This window comes from Mycteria americana, chromosome 24 (assembly GCF_035582795.1).
Source record: "Mycteria americana isolate JAX WOST 10 ecotype Jacksonville Zoo and Gardens chromosome 24, USCA_MyAme_1.0, whole genome shotgun sequence".
Taxonomy (NCBI): Eukaryota; Metazoa; Chordata; class Aves; order Ciconiiformes; family Ciconiidae; genus Mycteria; species Mycteria americana.
This window is the reverse complement of record NC_134388.1, coordinates 492,369-513,442: the sequence shown is the minus strand read 5'-3', so window position 1 is coordinate 513,442 and position 21,074 is coordinate 492,369. Positions and strand designations below refer to the sequence as shown.

At 46.0% G+C, this 21,074-nt stretch overlaps 1 protein-coding gene across 4 annotated transcripts; it reads left to right on the top strand.

Moving 5' to 3' along the window:
• The first annotated feature begins 1,522 nt into the window (after positions 1-1,522).
• On the top strand, positions 1,523-20,812 carry LOC142420324 (excitatory amino acid transporter 4-like). 4 transcript variants are annotated; one of them, XM_075524142.1, is made up of 12 exons: positions 1,895-2,062; positions 6,022-6,279; positions 7,168-7,305; positions 8,123-8,327; positions 9,211-9,253; positions 9,864-10,204; positions 12,482-12,715; positions 13,782-13,976; positions 14,428-14,562; positions 15,988-16,091; positions 18,426-18,453; positions 19,126-20,812. In XM_075524142.1, exons 2-11 carry the CDS (start codon positions 6,066-6,068, stop codon positions 18,428-18,430), a joined length of 1,614 nt encoding a protein of 537 aa, XP_075380257.1. In that variant the 5' UTR covers positions 1,895-2,062; positions 6,022-6,065; the 3' UTR covers positions 18,431-18,453; positions 19,126-20,812. The 4 variants fall into 4 exon arrangements, with proteins under 4 accessions (XP_075380255.1, XP_075380257.1, XP_075380256.1 ...); XM_075524141.1 differs by lacking the exon at positions 18,426-18,453; XM_075524140.1 differs by lacking the exons at positions 1,895-2,062; positions 18,426-18,453; positions 19,126-20,812 and adding an exon at positions 1,523-1,884 and having other exon boundaries at positions 15,988-18,389.
• Positions 20,813-21,074: the final 262 nt, after the last annotated feature.

The following is a 21,074-nucleotide window of genomic DNA, read 5'->3' as shown; positions in this document are numbered from 1 at the left end:
GAGTCACTAGAGTGTACAACTAAGAGTTATTCTTCCTGTGTTTACTGCTTTTCACTTATTCACACAGCAGCTCATCTTCCAGGTCACTTGTGAGCAGATGAATAGCTTGGCACTCTGCAGTTTCTTATTGGACCTCACAACTGAATTCCCTCTATTGGCAAAAATAGCCATTAAATTCTACCCATTTTGGTTTTGTCTGTCACCACAAGTGATCATAAGGGAACCTTCCCTTTCATCCCATGATATATCCATTGCTTTAAAAACCTTTCATACAGGATCCTTGCCAAAAGTTTTTTAAAAAATCTGGTTGATCTGACACCAAGGTTATATCCTTACTGATGTGTTTTTTTCTTCAGTTAGATGCATTTGAAGATTGCCTTTTACTTCTGCTGCTCTCCCTAGTTCTCCATTTTGACAAGCTGGCCTTTTCTCTGGGAGAGGGGCATGGATAAGGATGCAGGGAGCTGTGTGCCTTTAAAGAATCTGTAGTCAAAGCATACATTCAAGATAATTTTTCAAGAAGTTTCTCTGCTGTGTGCAATATTTTACTCTCAGTTTCTAAATTTGGAGCTGCTCGGTTCCTGGTGTTTCAGGGGATGAGACTCTCCCCACATGCCACCAGGCTTCAGCGGAGTGATGGACACAGAGCAGAGAGCTCAGCCCATCTGCTGGGGCTGTTTCATCACTGTCCTTACCACCACAGATGGATGGGCAGACTCGGGTTTGTGCCCAGCATTCCCCATTGTGCAAATGTCAAACAAACTTGCAAAAAAACACTCAGTAGGTTGTAGCATATGGGCATATTTGCATCCCCTTGTCACAGATCTGAGAAGAGCTAGGATACGCTTCAGAAAATGAAAGGAGTTTCATGTCCTGACGTTGCTTACATCCTTTTTACGATAAAGCAGTATTTAAGGACAAGGGTGCACATGGGGGCCAAAAGTATGCAATTTGTGTCAAGGGGATGCAAATATGCCCTGATGGAGGGCCACACTTAGCCCTCCAGCGAACCTGCCTCCTGGTGATTGTGCAATGGCTAGCTCCTCTTTTCCTTCAGCCAGAATATTACCTTCTGTCTTTAAAACATGCTCACGGGAAGGTGCTGCACACTGGATGGTTTCAGCTTTTCTGATGTTGGCTGCTCTAGCAGAGGCAAGGCATAAAGATGAGAGGTGTTCTTCAATGTACAGTACAGGTTGGAACAGCTGCATCTCAGTTGATTCAGAGATTTCCTGTTTTCTAGCTCTTTATAGGTCCTTAAGCACTATTGCCCTCTTCCCCCCATGTTGGAAATCTTCTCCCTGGGTAGACAGGAAGGTAACCACACAAAAATCTGGAAAGAGCAGGACAAAAAAATATAGTGCAAAAGTCTTCCTTCCCCTTTTTTTACTTTCACCATCTTCTGACTGATGTCCCTAAAATAGCCAAAATTCCACTGTTTATGTGAAACCTCATTGCCAGGAACTAGGCATTAGTTTTGCAACACTGAACTTTCTTGCAAAATATCCTGTGCTTCCTGGTTCTAGCCTTGAAGTTACCTCCAAAAATGCTCTCTCAAATATCTCAGTGCTTCTGGCAGAGTGGAGCCTGGAGAAACAGCCATGAATAGGATAACCTTCACCAAGACAGTAATGCCACCTTCTTCCTCATGAGAAGGAAAATCCAAGCCATTGACAGACAGTTGATCTGCAGAAGTATTTTGATGACTTACTGCAGCAGTCTGAGAACTTCCAGCTGATGCAATAGAGAATATTTACACAATTTCAGGCCAGCAATGCAGAGGGAATGTGCTGTGGAGGGGGCCGCTGTATTGCAAAATATGCAGATGGAGAAAGGGAGCAAATCAGCAAGAGGGTGGGGACATCACAGGAGCAAGTTCTGCTGGTGAGTTCCTTCTGTGCGATAAGTTTTGCTCTGAGAAGGCTGCTGAGCATATGGTGGAACATGGGATCAAATGACTAATCCTGAACTTTCCCATATCAAAATAGAAATTTCATTTTGTTTGCACAAAAATACGTTTTCCAGTGCACGTGGATGGGGAGACATCCGGAGAAAAGTGCAGGTGAGTCCCTTTATATGTGTAGGTTCTGCTCGCACCTTTCCTGTATGGGAATTCATGCCGTTGCTGTGGTATGGTCCAACTCTAAGAAAAGCAAGGTTTGGAGGAGAGGCGAGTCTGAGTTTCTGTACTCCTGGTTCAACGCGGGTCTCCTCAGGTCACCATGGCGAACGGGAAGCCTGGTTTGCATGTAGCAAGCCCGTGATGGGTGATTTCAGAGCCATCAGTGTGACTGTTTTCACTTCACTAAAGAGATGGGAGCTTTGCATGTCCAAGTAAGGTAGCACTTCACCTTACCAAGGTGTGCTGGGTTGTTGGTGAAGAGTGAGTGATTTGAGAGTAAGAAAGAGAGTTTTGGGGGTTTGAAACTTTCTTTGGTGGTTCTACTTTTAGAAGTGATTGCCTTAGGTGGTAATCTGCTGTAGGAAGTTGCACTGCATCCCTGCTGACTGGAAGCTAGCCAATCTACAAGATTGGAAGCTATTCCAATCTACAAAAAGGGCATGAGGGAAGACCCAGGAAACTACAGACCTGTGAGTCTAACCTCAGCACCTTGAAGAATTACACAGAAGATCATAAAGGGTGCTATTGAAAGGCATTTAAAGAACAATGCAATCATCAGGCACAGTCAACATGGGTTCACAAAAGGAAAGTCCTGTTTAACTAATTTGATATCCTTCTATGGTAAGGTCACCCACCTCATGGATGAAGGGAAGGTGGTGGATGTAGTTCTTCTGGATTTTAGTAAGGCTTTTGATCCTGTCCCTCACAGCATCCTTCTGGACCTTTTGTCCAGCTGTAGGATAAACAGGTTCATGGTGCGCTGCGTGAAGAACTGGCTGAAGGGCAGAGCTCAAAGGGTTGTAGTGAATGGGGCTATATCTGGCTGGTGACCAGTCACCAGTGGTGTTCCTCGGGGCTCAATCCTAGGGCCAGTCCTGTTCAATATATTTATCAGTGATCTGGATGCAGGAGTTGAATGCACCATTAGCAAGTTTGCTGATGACACCAAACTGAGAGGTGCTGTTCACTCTTGGAGGGGCAAGAGGCCTTGCAGAAGGATCTAGATAGATTGGAGCGGCATGAAATTGAACCAGTCCAAGTGCTGGATTCTGCACTTGGGAGGGAGTAACGCCAGGCACAAGTCTAAACTGGGAGAGGAGTGGCTGGAGAGCAGCCCTGCAGAAAGGGATCTGGGGTGCTGGTCGGCAGCAGGCTCAATAGTAGTCAGCAGTGTGCCCTGGCAGCCGAGAGGGCAAACCGCATCCCGGGGTGCCTCAAACACAGTAGAACCAGCCGGCCAAGAGAGGCAATCATCCTGCTGCATTTAGCGTTGGTGCAGCCTCACTTTGAGTACTGAGTGCAGTGCTGGGCCCCACCATTTGAGAAGGATGTGAAGGTCCTCAAATGCATCCAGAGGAGGGCAACCAAGCTGGTGATGGGGCCGGAAGGCATGTCCTCTGAGGAGCAGCTGAGGGCTCTGGGTTTGTCTCGTTTGGAGAAAAGGAGGCTGAGGGGCGACCTCATTGCTCTCTGCAGCTTCCTGAGGAGGGGACGTGGAGAGGGAGGTGCTGATCTCTTCTCCCTGGGATCCAGGGACAGGACGCCTGGGAATGGTTTAAAGCTGCATCAGGGGAAGTTCAGACTTGACATTAGGGAGCATTTCTTTACCGAGAGGGTGGTCAGACCCTGGAAGAGCGCTTCCTGGAGAGGTGGTCAATACTCCATGCGTGTCAGTGTTTAAGAGGCGTTTGGACAATGCCCTTAATAACATGCTTTAACTTGATCAGCCCTGAAGTGGTCAGGCAGCTGGACTAGATGATCATTGTAGGTCCCTTCCAACTCAAATGTTCTGTTCTTTCTGTTCTATTCTATTCTATTCTATTCTATTCTATTCTATTCTATTCTATTCTATTCTATTCTATTCTATCCCTCCAGCCACTGACAGTGCAGACAATTACTTTTCTCACCATTAGGGTAGTAAGCTCTGGGACAGACTTCTGGGAATCCTGCAGACAAAAGAAGATAAGATGGATCACAAAAGGGATTATTCAGTGAGTCTGTGATGGCAAAGGGTGAGATCTGAGAGGTGTCCTCTTCCTTGTAGGTCCAGTGATGCCAGTAAGTGGCAAGACAGGAGAATACAAGATGTGTGAAACTCCTGGGTCATTGGAACCTGACAGCTAATAATTTTGTTTGTCCAACCCTGGTATCTGGGAGGCTACTACATAAATAACATAAGTCTATTCTAGGGGACAGGGGATTGAATCCATAGTTTCTTAACCTACTGTGGAGTTCAGGAGGCACAAACTCAATGAACTGAAGGAATATGTACTTTGCAGTTTCTTTCTCTCATGCATAGCTGTGAAAAGTAGTAGGACTGGCAGTGAAAAGGAAGAAGACAGGCGAAGTTTTCACTCAGTCTGATGTATATTGGCTCCATCAACAGATAAAAGCAGGGTGGTGTAATAAGAAAGTGAATGTGTGATCAAGCTGGAATCAGCAGACCAAAATTCACAGAATGCTGCTTGCTAATCCAAAAGCTTGAGTGACCACAGCAGCACTGCAAGGTTCCTGCAGCAAAAGCCCAGAATCTTTGCCAGTGCCCTTCACACAGCTTAGCCTTGGGAGGGCTTAGAGGGACTTGGCTGGGCCATCTCAGGTGTCTCTCCACTCTCTGAACCTCATGAAGGCATTAGCATCTGTGCAAACAAATCTTCTATCTGAATGGAGGTTTTCCTCCATCTGTCTGTTAGAAATGACCTTGCAATCTTGTACCATGAGCCAATTCCTCTTTAAGGCAATGTCTTCAGTTCATGATAGGCGTTCATCTGGGTCCAAATGGCAGACACTAGATGTATATTTTATAGAGAATGTAATCCCAGTTGTGATGGTTTCTTTCACTTAAATTTAGGATTGCAAATGGAGTAGCTCTTGCAACACCAACGAAAGGTCTTTCAGCACCTGCTGATGTGCTAAGGCAACTTTGTTCTTCTTTGGTTTCATCTAGCCTTGTATTTTCTTTGCAAACTCTGGGGAACAACACTCACTTTCAGACCTTGTATCTGTCAAGGCACAGTGACAGTAGGAAAATGGCACCTGCATAGCCAGGCAGTAATCCTCCTAATGATAAGAACTGTGGGATTGCTGGTGACTTCTAGCACTCCAGAGTGGACTGGTATGCCTGTGTAGCCCCCTTGTTCTTTTGTTCTGAGGAATATGGGAATAATATAAAAAATAAACAGTTAAAGAACAGTAGACTGCTCCAGACCTTGCAGCCAGTAGGTAATGGAGCAGAACTGGTCCTTTATTTACCTCTTTGGAGTAGGTTTGATCTCCATCTCAGTATTTTTAAAGACAGGACAGCAGGTTAACCCCATCAGTGGAGTTTGACAAGAGATACTACTTGAAAGTCCTGTTGTGCTTCAAAGGAAAGTCAGTAAAGCATTATCCTCAGGCTCCACAGAAGGCAAAGGGATCATGTTCCTTTCTGCAGAAACAGCCGGTGCCACTCACTATCATGGGGAAAGCTGTTCTGGTAGGGGCCTGTCCATCTAGGACGTATGTCAGAAATGTTGTTTGCTGCTTGGTCTTGTTTGGAACAGTTTGTGTACAGGAACTGGTTTTATTGCCAGGTGATAAATATTCATTCCTGTCCAAAATGATAAAACTCCTAAGAACAAGCCCTTTCTGGCTGCCCAGGCCACCACAAGCCCGCTCCTCAGTGCAGGTAGGGTGCTAAAGGCCAGAGCTTCTCCAGAGACAGCAGAGCAGTCATGACAAGACCATGGCAGGCCTTTAGATGCCTTTCCCTGGGGTCTGCTCCTTGCAGAGGGGAAGAGGAGCTCATTAATAAACTCTAAATAAACCTGCTCAGGGCCCCAGGGAAATGACCTAAAAATGAAGGCAAGGTGTCGGGTGCTGCAGCTTATGCTTTCCCTCCTGTGCTTCTCCCTGCCCAGCATAGGCAAAGCCGTGCCTTGGGGACTGAGCAGCCGTGCTGACCATGAGCGAGCAGAGTCATGTCAACAGCCTGTTCCTCAATGAGGACGCAGCCAAGCGGCTCAATGCTGAGAGCCGGGTGCAGCGCTTCCGGCAGGCAGTGCAGAAGCGGGCAGCGCGGGCCAAGAAGCGGATGCACAGCATCACTGCTGACAGCACTAAAAGCTTCTTCAGGAGAAATGCCTTCGTCCTCTTCACCATTGCTGCAGTCTTACTAGGTATGGAGCTGGTGGCAACGCTGGTCACCTTTTATTAATGTGGGGAGAAGTTTGTTTATTCTACAAAGATTTTATTTTATCATAACAATTTGGCTGGGGAGGTGAAGCTGGTGAGCTGACAGCTCAAAATGCTGTCTAAATCAGAAGTACTTTTGTGTGCAAGGACAACAGACCTTCCAGAGGGCGTGTGTGAGGGAGTCCTTGTTGATCCTTTCTGGCTGCAGCTTAGGAACAGTCACAACAGAAAGGGTTTGATGATCCAGCTCTACCAATCCTCATAAAAAATCATCCAGGTTTGTTCAGAGGCTTCTTGTGAGTGCAGCTGCAGGCACCAGGCACAGGGGCTCTTCAGATTCATCCCACAGCTTTAGCCTGACAGTACCAGAAGGGGGAACTAATGCAAAGGGCTGTGATACAATGGAAACTAAATCTGCCCAGCAGATAGCAGATTGTCCCTAGCTTTTGATCCAGGCTATGTGTCTCTAACTCACTGGCTGAACTCAGCTTTAAGAGGTGGGTGGACAAAGTGTCTGAACTGTGTAGTCCCACTTAGGTTAGGCTGGGAGAGCCTTTTTTTGTGTCACAGCATTTTTGTGTTCATGAACTTCCTGGGAACAGACCCCAGAGGAGCAGCAGGCAGAGCAACAAGGAGAGCTGTGGTTTAGCACAAGGCTCCTGTGCATATAAATATGTCAGAGGGAGAGAGAGACCATACAGTAGAAACCAGATCATAGCCTTTTAGAAAAAGAAAGACCATTTGCTCCTTTGGGGAGAGGAGGAGCTGAAAGGAGATGAGAAAGAGAAAAGCCATGCTGTAGAACAGACCACTGGGACAGACTACTAGATCACACTGTTCCGTTTCCATTCTCATCCCTTGCTGATCCACAGGGATCATCCTGGCATTTTCCCTCCGGCCCTACCAGCTGACCTATCGCCAGATCAAGTATTTCTCCTTCCCCGGCGAGCTGCTGATGCGTATGCTCCAGATGTTGGTTCTTCCTCTCATTGTCTCTAGCTTGATTACAGGTGAGAAGTGCTTTCTGCTGCTTTCAGCCAAGGCAATAATCAGCAAAGACAGATGCTAACTGTTGGAGTACCCCGTTGTTCCCCAGCTGGGGTACTTGAATTAACTTGGCTAATAGTGACTGTAGGCCTGAACCTACCAGCTGTAGTGAACATGACTCATACCCTTGCTGGCTCAGTAGTGGGGAAAAGAAGCAGAAGGCCTTGTGCTTTCTCAGAAGACTATGGAGGACACAATGTAGTGTTTCCAATGCCCAACACTTGAGCACTAGCAAGGATTTCATCCTACGTAACCTCAAACGTCAATAAGTTTGTTGCCCAAGTCAGCTTCAGGTTTCCTCCAGCCTAGGGAAGGTTAATTCATGTCAGTCCAAAAGAGCTGGAGTTGATCACAAGCTGGAGAGCTTGTTTCATCCAGGTCCTCACAGAAGACATGCCAGCCAGCCAAGCTTTCAGACAGCGGAAGGGACTGCAAAGCATTCCACCTGCTGAAACATCCCACCATTAGGGACTTAAAGGCCCAGTGTACTGGGAGGGGATTATTTCCCTTCTGAGAGCTTTAGGAGGAAATTGCTATATTCCCAAATGCAGCCTAAGACCCACCAGTGCTATGCTTCTTCATAACCACAAATCACATTCTCCCATATTGATATCACCTTGGAGCTCCAAAGTCTGCCCCTTGTACACTGTGCTTCCTAGAGACCCCAGCTCCCCGTCCAACTCATGCATCTGCCCTGCACACTTTGAATCTTCCTTGGGCTTCCCCCTTCCCTCTAAGACAATAGACCTTCTCACCTTGTCTCTCTGTGTGACTCCCCAGGAATGGCCTCGCTGGATGGCAGAGCCTCAGGGAAGATGGGGATGCGGGCTGTCGTCTACTACATGGTGACCACAATCATAGCAGTCTTCATTGGCATCCTCATGGTGATAATCATCCACCCAGGAAAAGGATCTAAGGACAAGCTTCACCGAGAAGGCAGAATTGAGCAGGTGCAGACCACAGATGCCTTCATGGACTTGGTGAGGTAGGTGAACAAGATGGTGTCATGTTGAGACCATATCAGTGAGATTACATTCCTCCACTGAATGTCCTTTTAAAGTGTCACAGCTTTAGGCATACACTCTTAGGGAAAGAGGTTTATGGATGAGTCTTGCCCAGCCTACTACTTCTAGCTCAATCTAGCTGACTGGCTTTGCCACTCTGAGATTGAATGCTTGGCCTGGAGCTCTGGAGTCCAGCCCTTCTGTTAGAGGTTTTAATGCAAGAGGCCAAGGTGCGCTCAGCAAAACAAGTAATGAAAATTATCAATGACTGCATGCCCTTCAGAAATTCACCCAGCAAAAGCTACTCCAAATATCCATCTTCACTGACCCAAGTAAATCGAGGAAGTGGTTCCTGAGACATGGTCTCTCCCTCCCTTGCTGTGACCTTACACAGTGAATTGCAAAGCTGTACCATCTCAAGTGGTATGAAGCTATGTTTCTGAGGTACAAGATAACAGAGAGCTCAAATGACAGCTGTAGAGATGAGGCTGAGAGCAAAGCAGTATATTAAAAATTGTAATATGGTAAGGTTCGGTTGGGTTTGATGATGCTTTTACAATGGACCCATATCCCCGTGCTCTATGTGTGTAGTCTCTTTCCACATACCTGAAATACAACCTTCTGGAGTCTGCAAAGATGCAGTGGGAGTCTGAAAAGATGCAGGAGGGTGAGTGGCTCCAGATCAGCATATTCCCATCTTCTGTCAGTCAGACAGAAAGGGCCCATCTGCTCTGTAGCCTGAGCTGGCACTGTGAGAGTTGTGACCTGAGACACTGCTCCAGGACAGAGGTGTTGGCCAGGAAGCCCATGTTTTCTTGCTAGTCAAACAGCACAATAACTCTTTCCTTGTTCTGTCTACTGCAGGAATATGTTCCCGCCCAACCTGGTAGAAGCCTGCTTCAAACAGGTATGAAATCCCACCTGGCCTATCACTTCCCTTTGCATCCTGTGCCCTAGACCATGGTCCAGCCTACTTCTCTGAGGGATGGAATAGTAATTGCTTTATATTGCCTTCACACCTCCCCAAGTCTGACTGCTCCAGGAGGCACTGCAGTCATTAGTCTGTATTATAGCATCCCCCACGCAAGCTTTTCAAGCTGTCTGTAGATGGGGCTTCAACCTCCATCCCATCCCACTCAGAGTCAGGAAGGGTTTGTGTGATCTCGGGTAGCAGGCTTGGACTGGCAGTGAAACGGGAGCAGATTCTCCAAGGATTTGTCTCTTCTGTAGTGCTAGTACCCTTGGAAGCAGTATAAAGGGTTATCAGAGAAGCCAGAACACCTTGGTCCTAGGGATATGAGATGCTCCAATGGTCTCTTTTGACCTTCAGCTCTATGAACTTTTTGATGAAAGTGCTAAGCTAGGGAGCTTGAGAACAGGCAAGCGAAGTTTTCCACACAGGTCAGCAGTGAACCTGCAGTATTTTCTTTAGGAAGGGATGCAAGAGCCTAGCATGTTGTCCTGAGCTCCTGAACCAGGGCCTGTGAGTGTGCATCTGATAATCTGTATTTTTTCAGTACAAGACGCAGTACAGCACCAGGGTCTTCACCAGAACTGTCCTTCACAGCAGCAATGTCACAGCAGGTGTGACAACCACTCAGATCCCTGTGCCTGAGAACTTCACCAGCATCCTGGAGAACGTCACTCATGCCCTGGGGACCATCTCCGAGGTGCTGACCTTTGAAGAAGTCATTCCCATCCCGGGCTCAGCCAATGGGGTGAACGCGCTGGGGCTGGTAGTGTTCTCCATGTGCTTCGGTTTGGTGATCGGCAGCATGAAGCAGAAGGGACGGGCCCTGCGGGAGTTCTTTAACTGCCTCAACGAAGCCATCATGAGGCTGGTGGCCATTATCATCTGGTGAGGAGCACGGCCGGTTGGAGCAGGAAGTCTGCAGGTGCAGTTTCCGCTGACCTGATGAGAAGTGGGGTAGCTTTAAGGATTACATGCACAGGAAAAGCAGATGGGCACAGCCCTCCTTTGGCTCCATCAGGCTGGAGGGAAAAGTCTGGATGGGATATTTGTTCACATTTCATTTCCTGTTTTTTGTTTTTACCTTAGAAATATCAGGTACACCAGGACTTGCCTTCCTTGAGGCTGCTGGAAACATCCTTGGAAGACCAGAGCTGGAGTGGAAGATCTCTTAGCCTTACCAACAGGGGTAGGGTGTGAGGCTTTCCCACCAAAAGCTTTCCTTCCAGCTATGTTCCAGGGGCCTGACTTAGCTACGAATCACAATAACCTAGTGCCACTTTCCTGCTACTCAAGGTGGCACCTGTATGCATTAGCTGTGAGAGCTGAGCTGGGTTGACAAGGTCAACTCAAAGTTACTGCCTTTCAACTTGAGGTCTCCCAGATCCCAACTCCTCTAGACCTCAGCTGCTTGTTGCTTTCTGTGTAAGGCTGCCTGTGCTACATGGTCCAGATAAGCAAGGCATTGCTGAGATGGGTCTTCTCTAGAAGGCAGCATTTTACCAAATCTTGTTATTTTAATCTCTTTACCCATGTAGGGATCAATGTCTAAATAGGAGTTTGTGGTAGGTACCACGAGACAGGAGAGATGCAGGGCTGGTAGAATATGTGGAAATGTCTGATAGGGAGGGGATCTGTCAGCCCTGCACCCTCTCCTATTTTAGATCACTCCAGCTTCCATTTCCTGGTCTTCTAGTCACAGTCTTTTATCTCAGAGCAACATCCTGGGCACAGAGGGACAGGCCTTACACACAAAGACACAAAGGGGAAGAACAAACCTGAGCTCATAGCAGAGCGCTGGGGAGCCCCAGCCCCTCTGGGATCTCTTCCTCCATGGATGAGCCAGGACTTGGGGCTTTGCTTTCCTAAGAAAAGATAAGAGTTGCCCAAGGGCACAGAAGGGAGAGCACAAGCACAGTTGAACAAGTAGACCTGCACACTACTCCCAGAGACAATTTCAAGGTGCCTTCATCCCCTCCTTCAGCTCCCCCTTACAGTGAAGGAAGGCAAGGGTTACATTGGTTACACTCAGGAAACTGCCTGTGCACATACAGTAGGTAGTGTCTGGAGAGACCTCCTGACTTACAAAATCCTGCTGGTATAGGAGGCAGGGCTGTCAGCTGCAGCCCAACACTCATTCCTGAAGCCACAGTCTGCAGAGCATCCCCCAGAAGCCTGTTTTTCCTGGGGAGATCTGGTCACTAGCTGCAGCCAAGAATGTCTTCTAAGAGGAAGGTCAGAGGAAATGAAATATTTGTGAAATCCTTTCCTGAAACTTTTCCAAACCTCCCAGGCTAAATTGGAGTTTGGCATGTGGACCTCTGAGCCTTGTGCATGAATTGCATGTGAGCTCGTGAGCTGTAGAGGCCAAGCCCTGAGAGATGTGGCCGTGGAGCTGGGATTTCTTTGGTCCAGTTATTTGTCTATATTTAGTTTAGTGCCCATGATATTCTCCATGTCTGTGTTATGGCTTCCTTTCTGTGGAGCCTCACTGCTGCTCATGAGATCCATTGTTATGGAGGGGGAAAAAGCCATAAGGAATGGAAAGGATAGCAGTGTACCTCAAAATGGGTTTTTATATAAGCCATGGCTGCTTTCACAGGTGTTGGTGTGCCCAGTCCTTGCTACACCAGATATGGATTCCCTATATGTTCCTATTTCCTAAATGTGAACATCTGAAGATAGCAAGGCTGATATCCCAGAGCCTATAGGACACTATTGCTTTTACTCCCTGATTCCCTGTTTCTCCTGTACTTCCCTGTGCCTCTCAGTAAAAAAATACTCTCAGCCCAAGCTCTGTTAGGAAGGGAAGGGACCCTGAAGACTCCTCTACATAACCTCCCCTATCAATTCTACAAGGAGTGTTGTGGAAACATGTAGGGAACCCAAAAAGAGAAGGAAACCTCTACCAGTGCCCAAGCTGTGTGCACAAGAGTGCTGGGTTCCCCGACAGTGCAACAAGCGCTATCTTTTGAGCATATGGTGAACAAGTCCCAGCTCTCTCCAGGTTTCCAGAAAATAAACCAGAAGAATCATCCAACAATTAGGCTCAGTGAGCGCTTCTGGTTGCTGGCTTACTGGGGATTTGTCCAGACAGCATGAATTAAAGCTGGTGTGAAAGTGTGAGCACCAGTTCTGAGCATCGTCCTTGTGTTTCTGCCACAGGTATGCTCCAGTTGGGATCATGTTTTTAATTGCTGGCAAAATCCTGGAGATGGATGACCTAGCAGTGATGGGAGGCCAGCTGGGGATGTACACGCTCACTGTCATCGTTGGACTCCTCATTCATGCCCTCTGCATCCTGCCCCTGCTCTACTTCATCGTCACTCACAGAAACCCCTGGGTATTCATTGCAGGGCTTCTGCAGGCCCTCATCACAGCCCTGGGCACCTCCTCAAGGTATGATGGCTACATAGGAGTAGGGTTGGGGCTGGTGTGGATACTCTGGGGCTGCTTCTCAGCACTCAGTTGCCCTCAGTGCAGCACTGCAGTCTCATAATTTCTAACACTAGCAGCTTTTTGCACTGGTCCAGCCAAGTTCATTTGAGAGTGGAAAGATTCCCACTCCCCTGCTCAGGAGCTCTAATCACAGGGCCATCTCTAACCATCAGTGCATGACCCATATTCCTCCTTACCAAACATGGTGGTGACTGTGCTTGCAGCACAGAAATGCTGAGCTTAGGACAAATATCAAATCCCACTGAATTGCAGTGTTATTCCCCGTGCACATACCTCTCACACATATGTACTTACACACATTTGCACATTTCTCTCCCAGGCATACATACTGTATGCAGCTGGCATTAAACTCACAGGAGGCCTGGGCAAAGGCATAAACACCCATATGTTCAATGACTTACACTGCCGTGCAACACAGCCAAAGCCAGGTATTGTAGGTAGCTGTTGTTTCACCAAGTGCCGTGTTTTTTGCTATGTTCATTTCCTGGCAAGCACATAACAGTCTCTCCCACATGCGTTCTCACAATAAAACACACTGCATTTTTCCTGCTCATGTTCTCTTTCAGAAACAATTCTCTGCTTTCTCTGCAAGATATATTCTCACACATGGGTCATTCTTGTCTTATGCACTGAGAGGGGGTGAGAAAGGGCTCAAGTTTTTTTTAATAGCTGGAAAAGGAGTTTTGGTCTTGAGGCTCTGTCCTATGTGCCCCAAATCCTCCAGCATCACCTTCTTTTGGTGTTATACCAGCATCATCAGCCTCAGGGCTACACAGCCCCTGTCCCAGCCCCCTGAGGAAAGCCATGTCTGAATGTGCAACTGCAGCGTGCACCATATCTGAGGAAGCCTTGCTTAGACTGTTCTTTCTCCTAGCAGCTTCTGGCCTCTGGCTCACATGGCAGGGTGAAAAAGCAGGTGGGTAAGGTCATAAACCAGGCAGAGGCTTAGTTGCTCTTCTGAAGTCAGCATATACCCAATTCATGTTGTTTTGTAAATTCCTTTCAGCTCCGCGACTCTGCCCATCACCTTCAGGTGCCTGGAAGAAAACAATGGTGTGGACAGGCGCATCACAAGGTTTGTTCTGCCTGTGGGAGCTACAATTAACATGGATGGCACTGCTCTGTACGAGGCTCTTGCAGCCATCTTCATTGCACAAGTCAACAACTATGAACTTGACTTCGGGCAGATCATCACAATAAGGTGAATTTTGAAAGAATTATGGGACTACAGGAAGGGCTTCAGTTTTGTTGGCTTATCTGAGGTGTGGTCAGGTTCCTCTTTTCCTCAGAAGATACAACAAGAAAAAAAATTATGGAAAAGAAGGGCGTACCACACCTCAGGTGTAGAAGCGCATATGATTTGGGCACCATGTCTTTGAGGCTCCACTTGAGCCTTTATTGCATTTCCAGGTCTGGGCCATCCCTTAGCTAGAGCTGGAGTGTGCAGTCTATTATGGATGGGTGCCTGGCAGGGGGGAGCCTGGCTGCTGTGTTGATGTCCCACGTGTCACCATCCTGCTCAGTGACCAGGGCAGGAAGGCTGCCGAGATGTTTTGTAGATGATGAGTTTGAGCTACTTCCTGACATTTTTGCAAATGCGACTACCTCTTTTCTTCCCTTTGCTGATAGCTGTGCTTTCCTGTTCCCTCCAGCATCACTGCCACAGCAGCCAGCATTGGAGCCGCAGGCATTCCCCAGGCTGGACTCGTGACTATGGTTATAGTGTTGACATCAGTGGGGCTGCCTACTGAAGACATTACGCTGATCATCGCTGTGGACTGGTTTCTGTAAGTCCTCTGCTCAGCAGCATGCACTGCTCTGTGCTCCCTGCCAGTGCTTACAGAGTTCATCTGTACTCCCAATGTCTCTGCTACAAGCAGTCTCAGTAACCTGTATCAAAACACACCTGTATCCATGAGACCTTTGCACAGTAGCCCTCTCTGCCCATGCTGGAGTCTTCACCATGTACTTCAGTGACCCAAGGCATCAGAAGTCACTTTCAGATCAGCCTGGTCACCAAGCAGAATGTCCTTAGTTTGCTTTATCTTAAAAGGCACCCAGAAACTATCTCCAGACTGATAGGGACAGGTTGTGTTAATAATAAGTAAATTCATACCACAGAGTGATAGTTCTGCGCTACCAAACACGGAAAGTGGAATGAGACTGGGCTGTACAAAGTCGCGGAGTGTTTAGATGGGTGCAGCTAGTCAGCTACATTGTTCCATTTCACCTTTCTTTCCCTTTTAAACCTTGGGACAAGTGATTTCACAGGAGCGCTCTTAGGAACTAGATTGAAGAATGCATTTGTGCACAGTCCTCGCTCTCTCAGTCTTCTCAAGCACAACAAAATCCTCACTCAGGGATACACTGTCAGTGTTTCCTCTGTTCTTCTGTATCTTGTATTGCTGGTTTGTAGCCAAAGCCCAAGGTCTGCTCCCAGCCATGGCTGAGCAGTTGGAAACAGAGTCTTGCCCAACACCTCCACTTCTCCTGTGAACTGTGCATAAGAACAGACTTGGCTGGAAAAGGCCCTGCCTCCTAAGACGCCAGGTTACCTCTTGTACTTACCCAGAAAGGTTGGTTTCAATCAGGTACCAAAAGTCTTATCTGTTATTACTGCTGAAGGATATGATGGGTTGCTGGACCGGTGATAGCTTCAGCTCTTACATACAGTTGTGGTTGTGGAGAATATCTCATTGCAAAGGGTGTTGTAGATTTGCCATTTTGCACAAAGAATCTGGTGCCTTGTCTTAGTGTGTACTGTCCATGCTGAGGAAATCTGGCTCCACAGCAGCACTAAGTCATAGGTTTGCACCAGAATTTCTGCACTTTTTGTAAAACAAAATGCAACTCAAGTGTAACAGATGTGGCGAGGCTCATCTGAGTCTGAAGAAAGGCTTTAGCAGCCCTTTGGAAAGGAAACTGTCCATGTGGAACCACAATAATGTTGCCCTCATTTTGTGGCAAGTCCAAAACTTTTCAGTGAGAAACTGAGAATGCAATAGAGCAGGAATGAATGTGAAGCCTGTGCTCAGGGCTATCAATCAAGGAAGGGTCTCTGGGAGTCATTTTCCTGTCAATGTTGAAGTGTCAATTATTAGAGTGACTTGAAAAGTAGAAAAAGTTTCATTGAAGATGTTTCTTGAAATAGTCTTCATTCTCTTAGCTGTTACTAAGAAGCTATATTTCATTTTTTCCCTCTGATTTTTCAGGGACCGCCTTAGAACGACCACCAACGTCCTGGGGGATTCTCTGGGGGCTGGCATTGTGGAGCATCTCTCCCGGCATGAGCTAGATGCGCAGGACTGCGAACTTGGTAATTCTGTGATAGAGGAGAAAGAGCAGCTCTCCCACCTGGTTTCTCCACAGAAAAACACCCACAGGCACCCCAAGAGTGAGACAGCACTATGAAATCGGGCAGCAGAGTGCAGATTAATGCTGTAAAAAGCCAAGACTTGAAACAGAAGTCCATAGTGGAGGACACAGAAAGATCCACTCTCCAAGATGCACACTTTTCTCCCCCCTCTGCCACATGCAGTCTTCCCTGATCCCGTTTCTTCCCCATCTCTTTCTGACTGGCATTAAAGAGGAGAAAATTAAACTGCAAAGAAAGATTTATTCCACAAAAGCCTGATTTAGTTGTTCTTGCAGGGTCCAACAGTTAGACCTGGGTAAAGAAGACTCAGTGAATGAGCTGGACTAGGAGCTCCTTTGTTTGTCAGCTAAAGTATGAGCACAGCTAAGTGGCAAGGTGGGCTGGGGACACGACCACCTGTGGACTGGCACCAAAATGTTGCCATGATGACTCCACCCTGCAGGATACAGCTGCAAAGCCTTCACTTGGTCAGTGGCTTCCCCCAAGCATGTAAAGCTTTTAGTGTTGGCCATTTGGAGATCTCTGGAGAGCCCCAGCACTCCTGTTCAGCTCTTCACTGACAAGAGTGTTTATGATAAACACAGTGTCCTCCTTGCTCACAGTCCTGGTGTTTGCACAGATATGTGGATGATGCTTTCTGAGAGCTTCTCACTCCTCTGGCAACCCTTCTGGCTGCAGATACTAGGGTCACCTAGCTCCTCAAGGAATGTGGGACCATACAACAGGGACAGGGCTTACTGTGCTGGCTGGTAGCACAAATAGGGGTCGATTGGCTTTTCATTAGTGGAAGCTGCTAAAGGATTGTGAAAGCAGCAAACAATTAAAGAATTTATTATATCCATTATTCAGCCTCTGAAACAGCTCTCCCTTCTACCAAGCTCTGCCAAACACCAGTTAACTTCATTTCTCTTTAGCAAGCTGTTCTGCTCTTGGTGAAACCAGAAGGGGAAATGCAAAGTTTAAGAACAGTTTGCCTACCTGAGCAGCTGTGTGGTACCTCCATGCCAGGAATGACTCCCTGCAACCCCAGATTTGCTCAGGAAACAGTTTCATTCCTCATCATAAGACTCCTAAGGAAACTGTTCCTTTGCTCATCTTCGGCTATTTTCAGAAGTTACTTCCCTTCAGTCACATTGCTCCAGAATGTGCTACAAAAGGTCTGTCTTTCTACAGCTCCTTATCTCTTATAGGCAGTACCGAATCACTTCCCAGCACTTGTACAAGTTTGCCAGACCCCAAATTTATAAATTCAGGATAAATTTCCCAGTTCCTACCAAATGGAGCTCAGCTTCTGTTTAACACACTTGGACATAAGCCCACATGACATCTGAAACATCTCAGACGCTCAAGCAAGAAGTAGGGACCTGCTTCATCCATGCTCTATCCCCCTTCCCTGGTGTGGCCACGAACACAGCCTGTATTTCTCACTCCAGTGAACAGGACCAGCAGGGCTTGCTCCATAATATCTAGGTCCATGAACATGCAGAAATTAATGTCTAGACGCAACCAGGAAGATGGAAAGAATCCACAGTTTTTGAGCTACTACAGTGTAGCTGTCCTGCTTTAGAAATGGCTAAGCCCAGAAACAGCAGCAAGCAGGCTCCTGTTGCACAGCCGAACTATCTAAACTGGGCAGCTTTTACTTGAGGTCTGCTCACTATTCTAAACCCACTATATCACTTAAACCCCTCTACCCTGGCTTTCCACACTGATCCTTTTCATCCAGAAGCCCTAGCCTTACACTCAGAGGTGCACCTAAGTGGACCGCAGGAAGGAAGACCTCAGAGGCATCAGCTGGAGTCAACTTTGCCACCTGCTCATGCTTAGCTCCCCAGCACTAACAAAGCTTCTTCAAACACATTTCTTGAGATGTCCAAAGCCAGATCCCGAGGCTCTTTTTGGTCCTTCAGGAATTGCAGGATTATACATTGGTGCTGCCACATTCCACATCCTGTAGGCAGAGTATTCTATTTTTATGGGCTGGATGATTGTTGGGAATCTGAGATAAATGGACAAATGCATCTCTTTCACATAAAAGTGGATAACAGAGCAAGGTAAATAGAAGTGTATTGTAGCTCCATTTAGTAGTAGTTGGCCCCAGACCCTAAGGCAGCAGGCTGTTTCCTGACTGTGGGAGGCAGGTTGCTTATTCTGACAAGAGATCTGCTCTAGCAGGGGGCAAGCGAGCAGGATAACGAATTATTATCCTCCTCTTTGCAGCATTTTTTTATCTTGTATGAATACTATTATAATGTCTGCTCTTCTCCTTTCTAGACTAAACAGACCCAGTATACCCTCACAGGTAATAATCATTCACGTTGCTCTCCTCTGGACTTTTTCCTCGCTGTTCCCCATCTTTCTTAAAGTGGAGTAACTAAAATTTGATACGACAATCCAACTAAAGATTTTTTAGTGCTGAGCACTGAAGAAAGAATATTTCATGTACATTTAAGATTTAGATCTTAGACTCAAGTTACCATAGTTTAACAGCATGCTATGCATCAGCTGATCAGGATAACTGTCCATGATGCGTACATACAGCAAATTCAAGTCTGTTCATCTTGTCCTAAATCTTAGTGAGGTTAGACTCTTACTTTGATGAGATGGCTGTATCTAAAGACTGGATCTTAATCAAAGAGTTTTAAGATACACTGCATTAGCTTGTATCTATAGTGGGTTAAGACAGCACTAGCTTATCATTAACACAGCTCAGCTGACATGAGTCTAAACCTTCATAAAGAACAGACCTGCTTAAAACCTAATAAAGTGCTTTATTTTTTCACAACAGCATGATAGCATTGACTCCAATCCAGTGGTAATACATGATAATTCCTGCATCATTTTAAGCAGAACTGCTGCCTAGCTAGTAATTTCCCAGTCTGTGTTTGTGCAGTTGATGATTGTTACTTAAGTATAGTAATTTAGTCTATGTCTATGTATTGAACTGCATCTTGGTTTTCTTTTTTTTTTTCAGACTATTTGTCCAACTTCTCAAGAAAGCATTGAATTCTAATCCTGAAGAGACTTCCTGTATATGAACTGCAAACTGACGGATGAATTGGAAGAAAAGATTGTTGGATTGGATTATAGCTCAAATGGGAATTAATTCTGGGAAGTCCTATGGGTTGGGTTATAGAGAGAGTCAAACTACATGATCATAAGGGTCCCTTCTGGCTTTATAATATATGCACGTGCTTTCTGGTTTAGAGATATTGCAAAGGGTCCTTCCGGCCAGATCATTTTTAAAAGCTATCTGGAAGGATCCTAATGATACTTTACTAAAACTCAGCAGGAGTCTAACCTGTTTTCAGTTGCTGTTAGCAGACATATAAATGTATCACAAAAGGGGCTCTCCATACCACATTGCATCAACATGATCTCAGATGTTTCCACAAAGTAGTACACTCCAAGCCTTGCCACTTGTGATTTCCTGCTTTCAACACAAGATTAATGGAGCACAAACAAGTAGAGGCCTCATTTTCAAATACTGCAAACCAGCCTCCCATGGGGAATTTCAGAATTCAGCTGATAGTTTTTAGCTCTGGTGTTTACCCATGTTGTTAACCAGTTTATGATTGGAATTATCTGTTTACAGTACCCGAACAGTAAAGTATTGTCAGGAATTTGCATATATATATATATACACACACATACACCTCTATATATATATATATGAAAGGGGCACATGTGCACAAACATACATGTACACAGTTAATTTTTTTGTTGCTAATCCAAGAAGGCAATACTAAACTCTCACTCTGCAAAGCTGCATACTTCATTTTGATGCCCACCTTGATTTACCCAACTAATCCCATCCTTAAAAGAACAGAGGCTATTTTACTTCATTCCAGTCATGAGTCTTCCAAAGCAAGGTTTACCAGGAAGGAGCTCAATGCATGCTGATTTTGAGTTTTACCTGCTGGTGATGTAACGAGAACTTCTCAACATATAGAGAAAATTCTCTACTTCGTCTTTGACTCCCCTGCACATATTCCAAGGACCCACATGCCCACTGCATCTGACTTGGCAAGGAAGCAGGCTTTAAGAGCTCAGCCAAGAATACAAAATGTACTCCTTCCAAACCCAACAATGACCTTGTACTAACTCAGCCTTCAAAACTGGATAAATTAAAGTATTAAATAATTTTATCAACTGTCTTTTTAAATTATCAGCTATTTGAGAGTTTATGCAGTCTTTTCTTTACTGCAGTCCTGCTGCTTCTACTTGCAGAAACTTTCAGAGTTTCTCCTATTTGCAAACAGGTTTATTCCTAACGATTAGATGGGCAACATTTGGGATGAAACAAAGAGCTATCTCAATGCATGCATACATAAGGAGCTCTTGGATTAGGACACATCTTTTCAAAATTAATTTTAAGAGAGAAAATCCATGAAGAAGATGGATTTTCAGATGATAGGCCATGTGTCACATTATGTATGTGATACATGCACATTGTTTCAGGAGTCAGATCTGCCCATGAAACCTGCCCTGAAATTGTATGTACTTCTTTTGCTCTGCCCAAGGAAGAAGGAGATAACTGGAAATCAGTGCTGTACAGCATGTTCATAGCATTCTGGCAGTTTGACTATGTTAATTCCCGTGGGGTTTTTCTTCACGCTGTGAGTTTCAGTGTTAATAAAGATAGTTGCATATTTGAAAAATAAAGGGAATATTTTCCACAATGCTTTTCCATGATGGTTTTTTTTATTATCTTTCCTCAGGACCATGACTGTACAAAGTTAGGGATGTTACTTTTAGCATTATACGTTACACTTCCTTATCTCCATGTGAATGGGCTGACAGGAACCTCATGAAGTTGAACAAAGAGAAATGCAAAGTCCTGCACCTGGGGAGGAATAACTCCATGCAGTAGTACATGCTGGGGGCCACCCAGCTGGAAAGCAGCTTTGCAGAAACGGACCT

What these genes read in the sequence shown, in the direction of transcription:
- LOC142420324 (XM_075524140.1), top strand. Translation starts at nt 6,066, where the DNA reads ATGAGCGAGCAGAGTCATGTCAACAGCCTGTTCCTCAATGAGGACGCA. An exon ending in TGTCTCTAGCTTGATTACAG is followed by an intron (nt 7,306 to 8,122) that starts GTGAGAAGTGCT and finishes GTGACTCCCCAG; the next exon opens with GAATGGCCTCGCTGGATGGC. An exon ending in GCCCTGGGCACCTCCTCAAG is followed by an intron (nt 12,716 to 13,781) that starts GTATGATGGCTA and finishes AATTCCTTTCAG; the next exon opens with CTCCGCGACTCTGCCCATCA.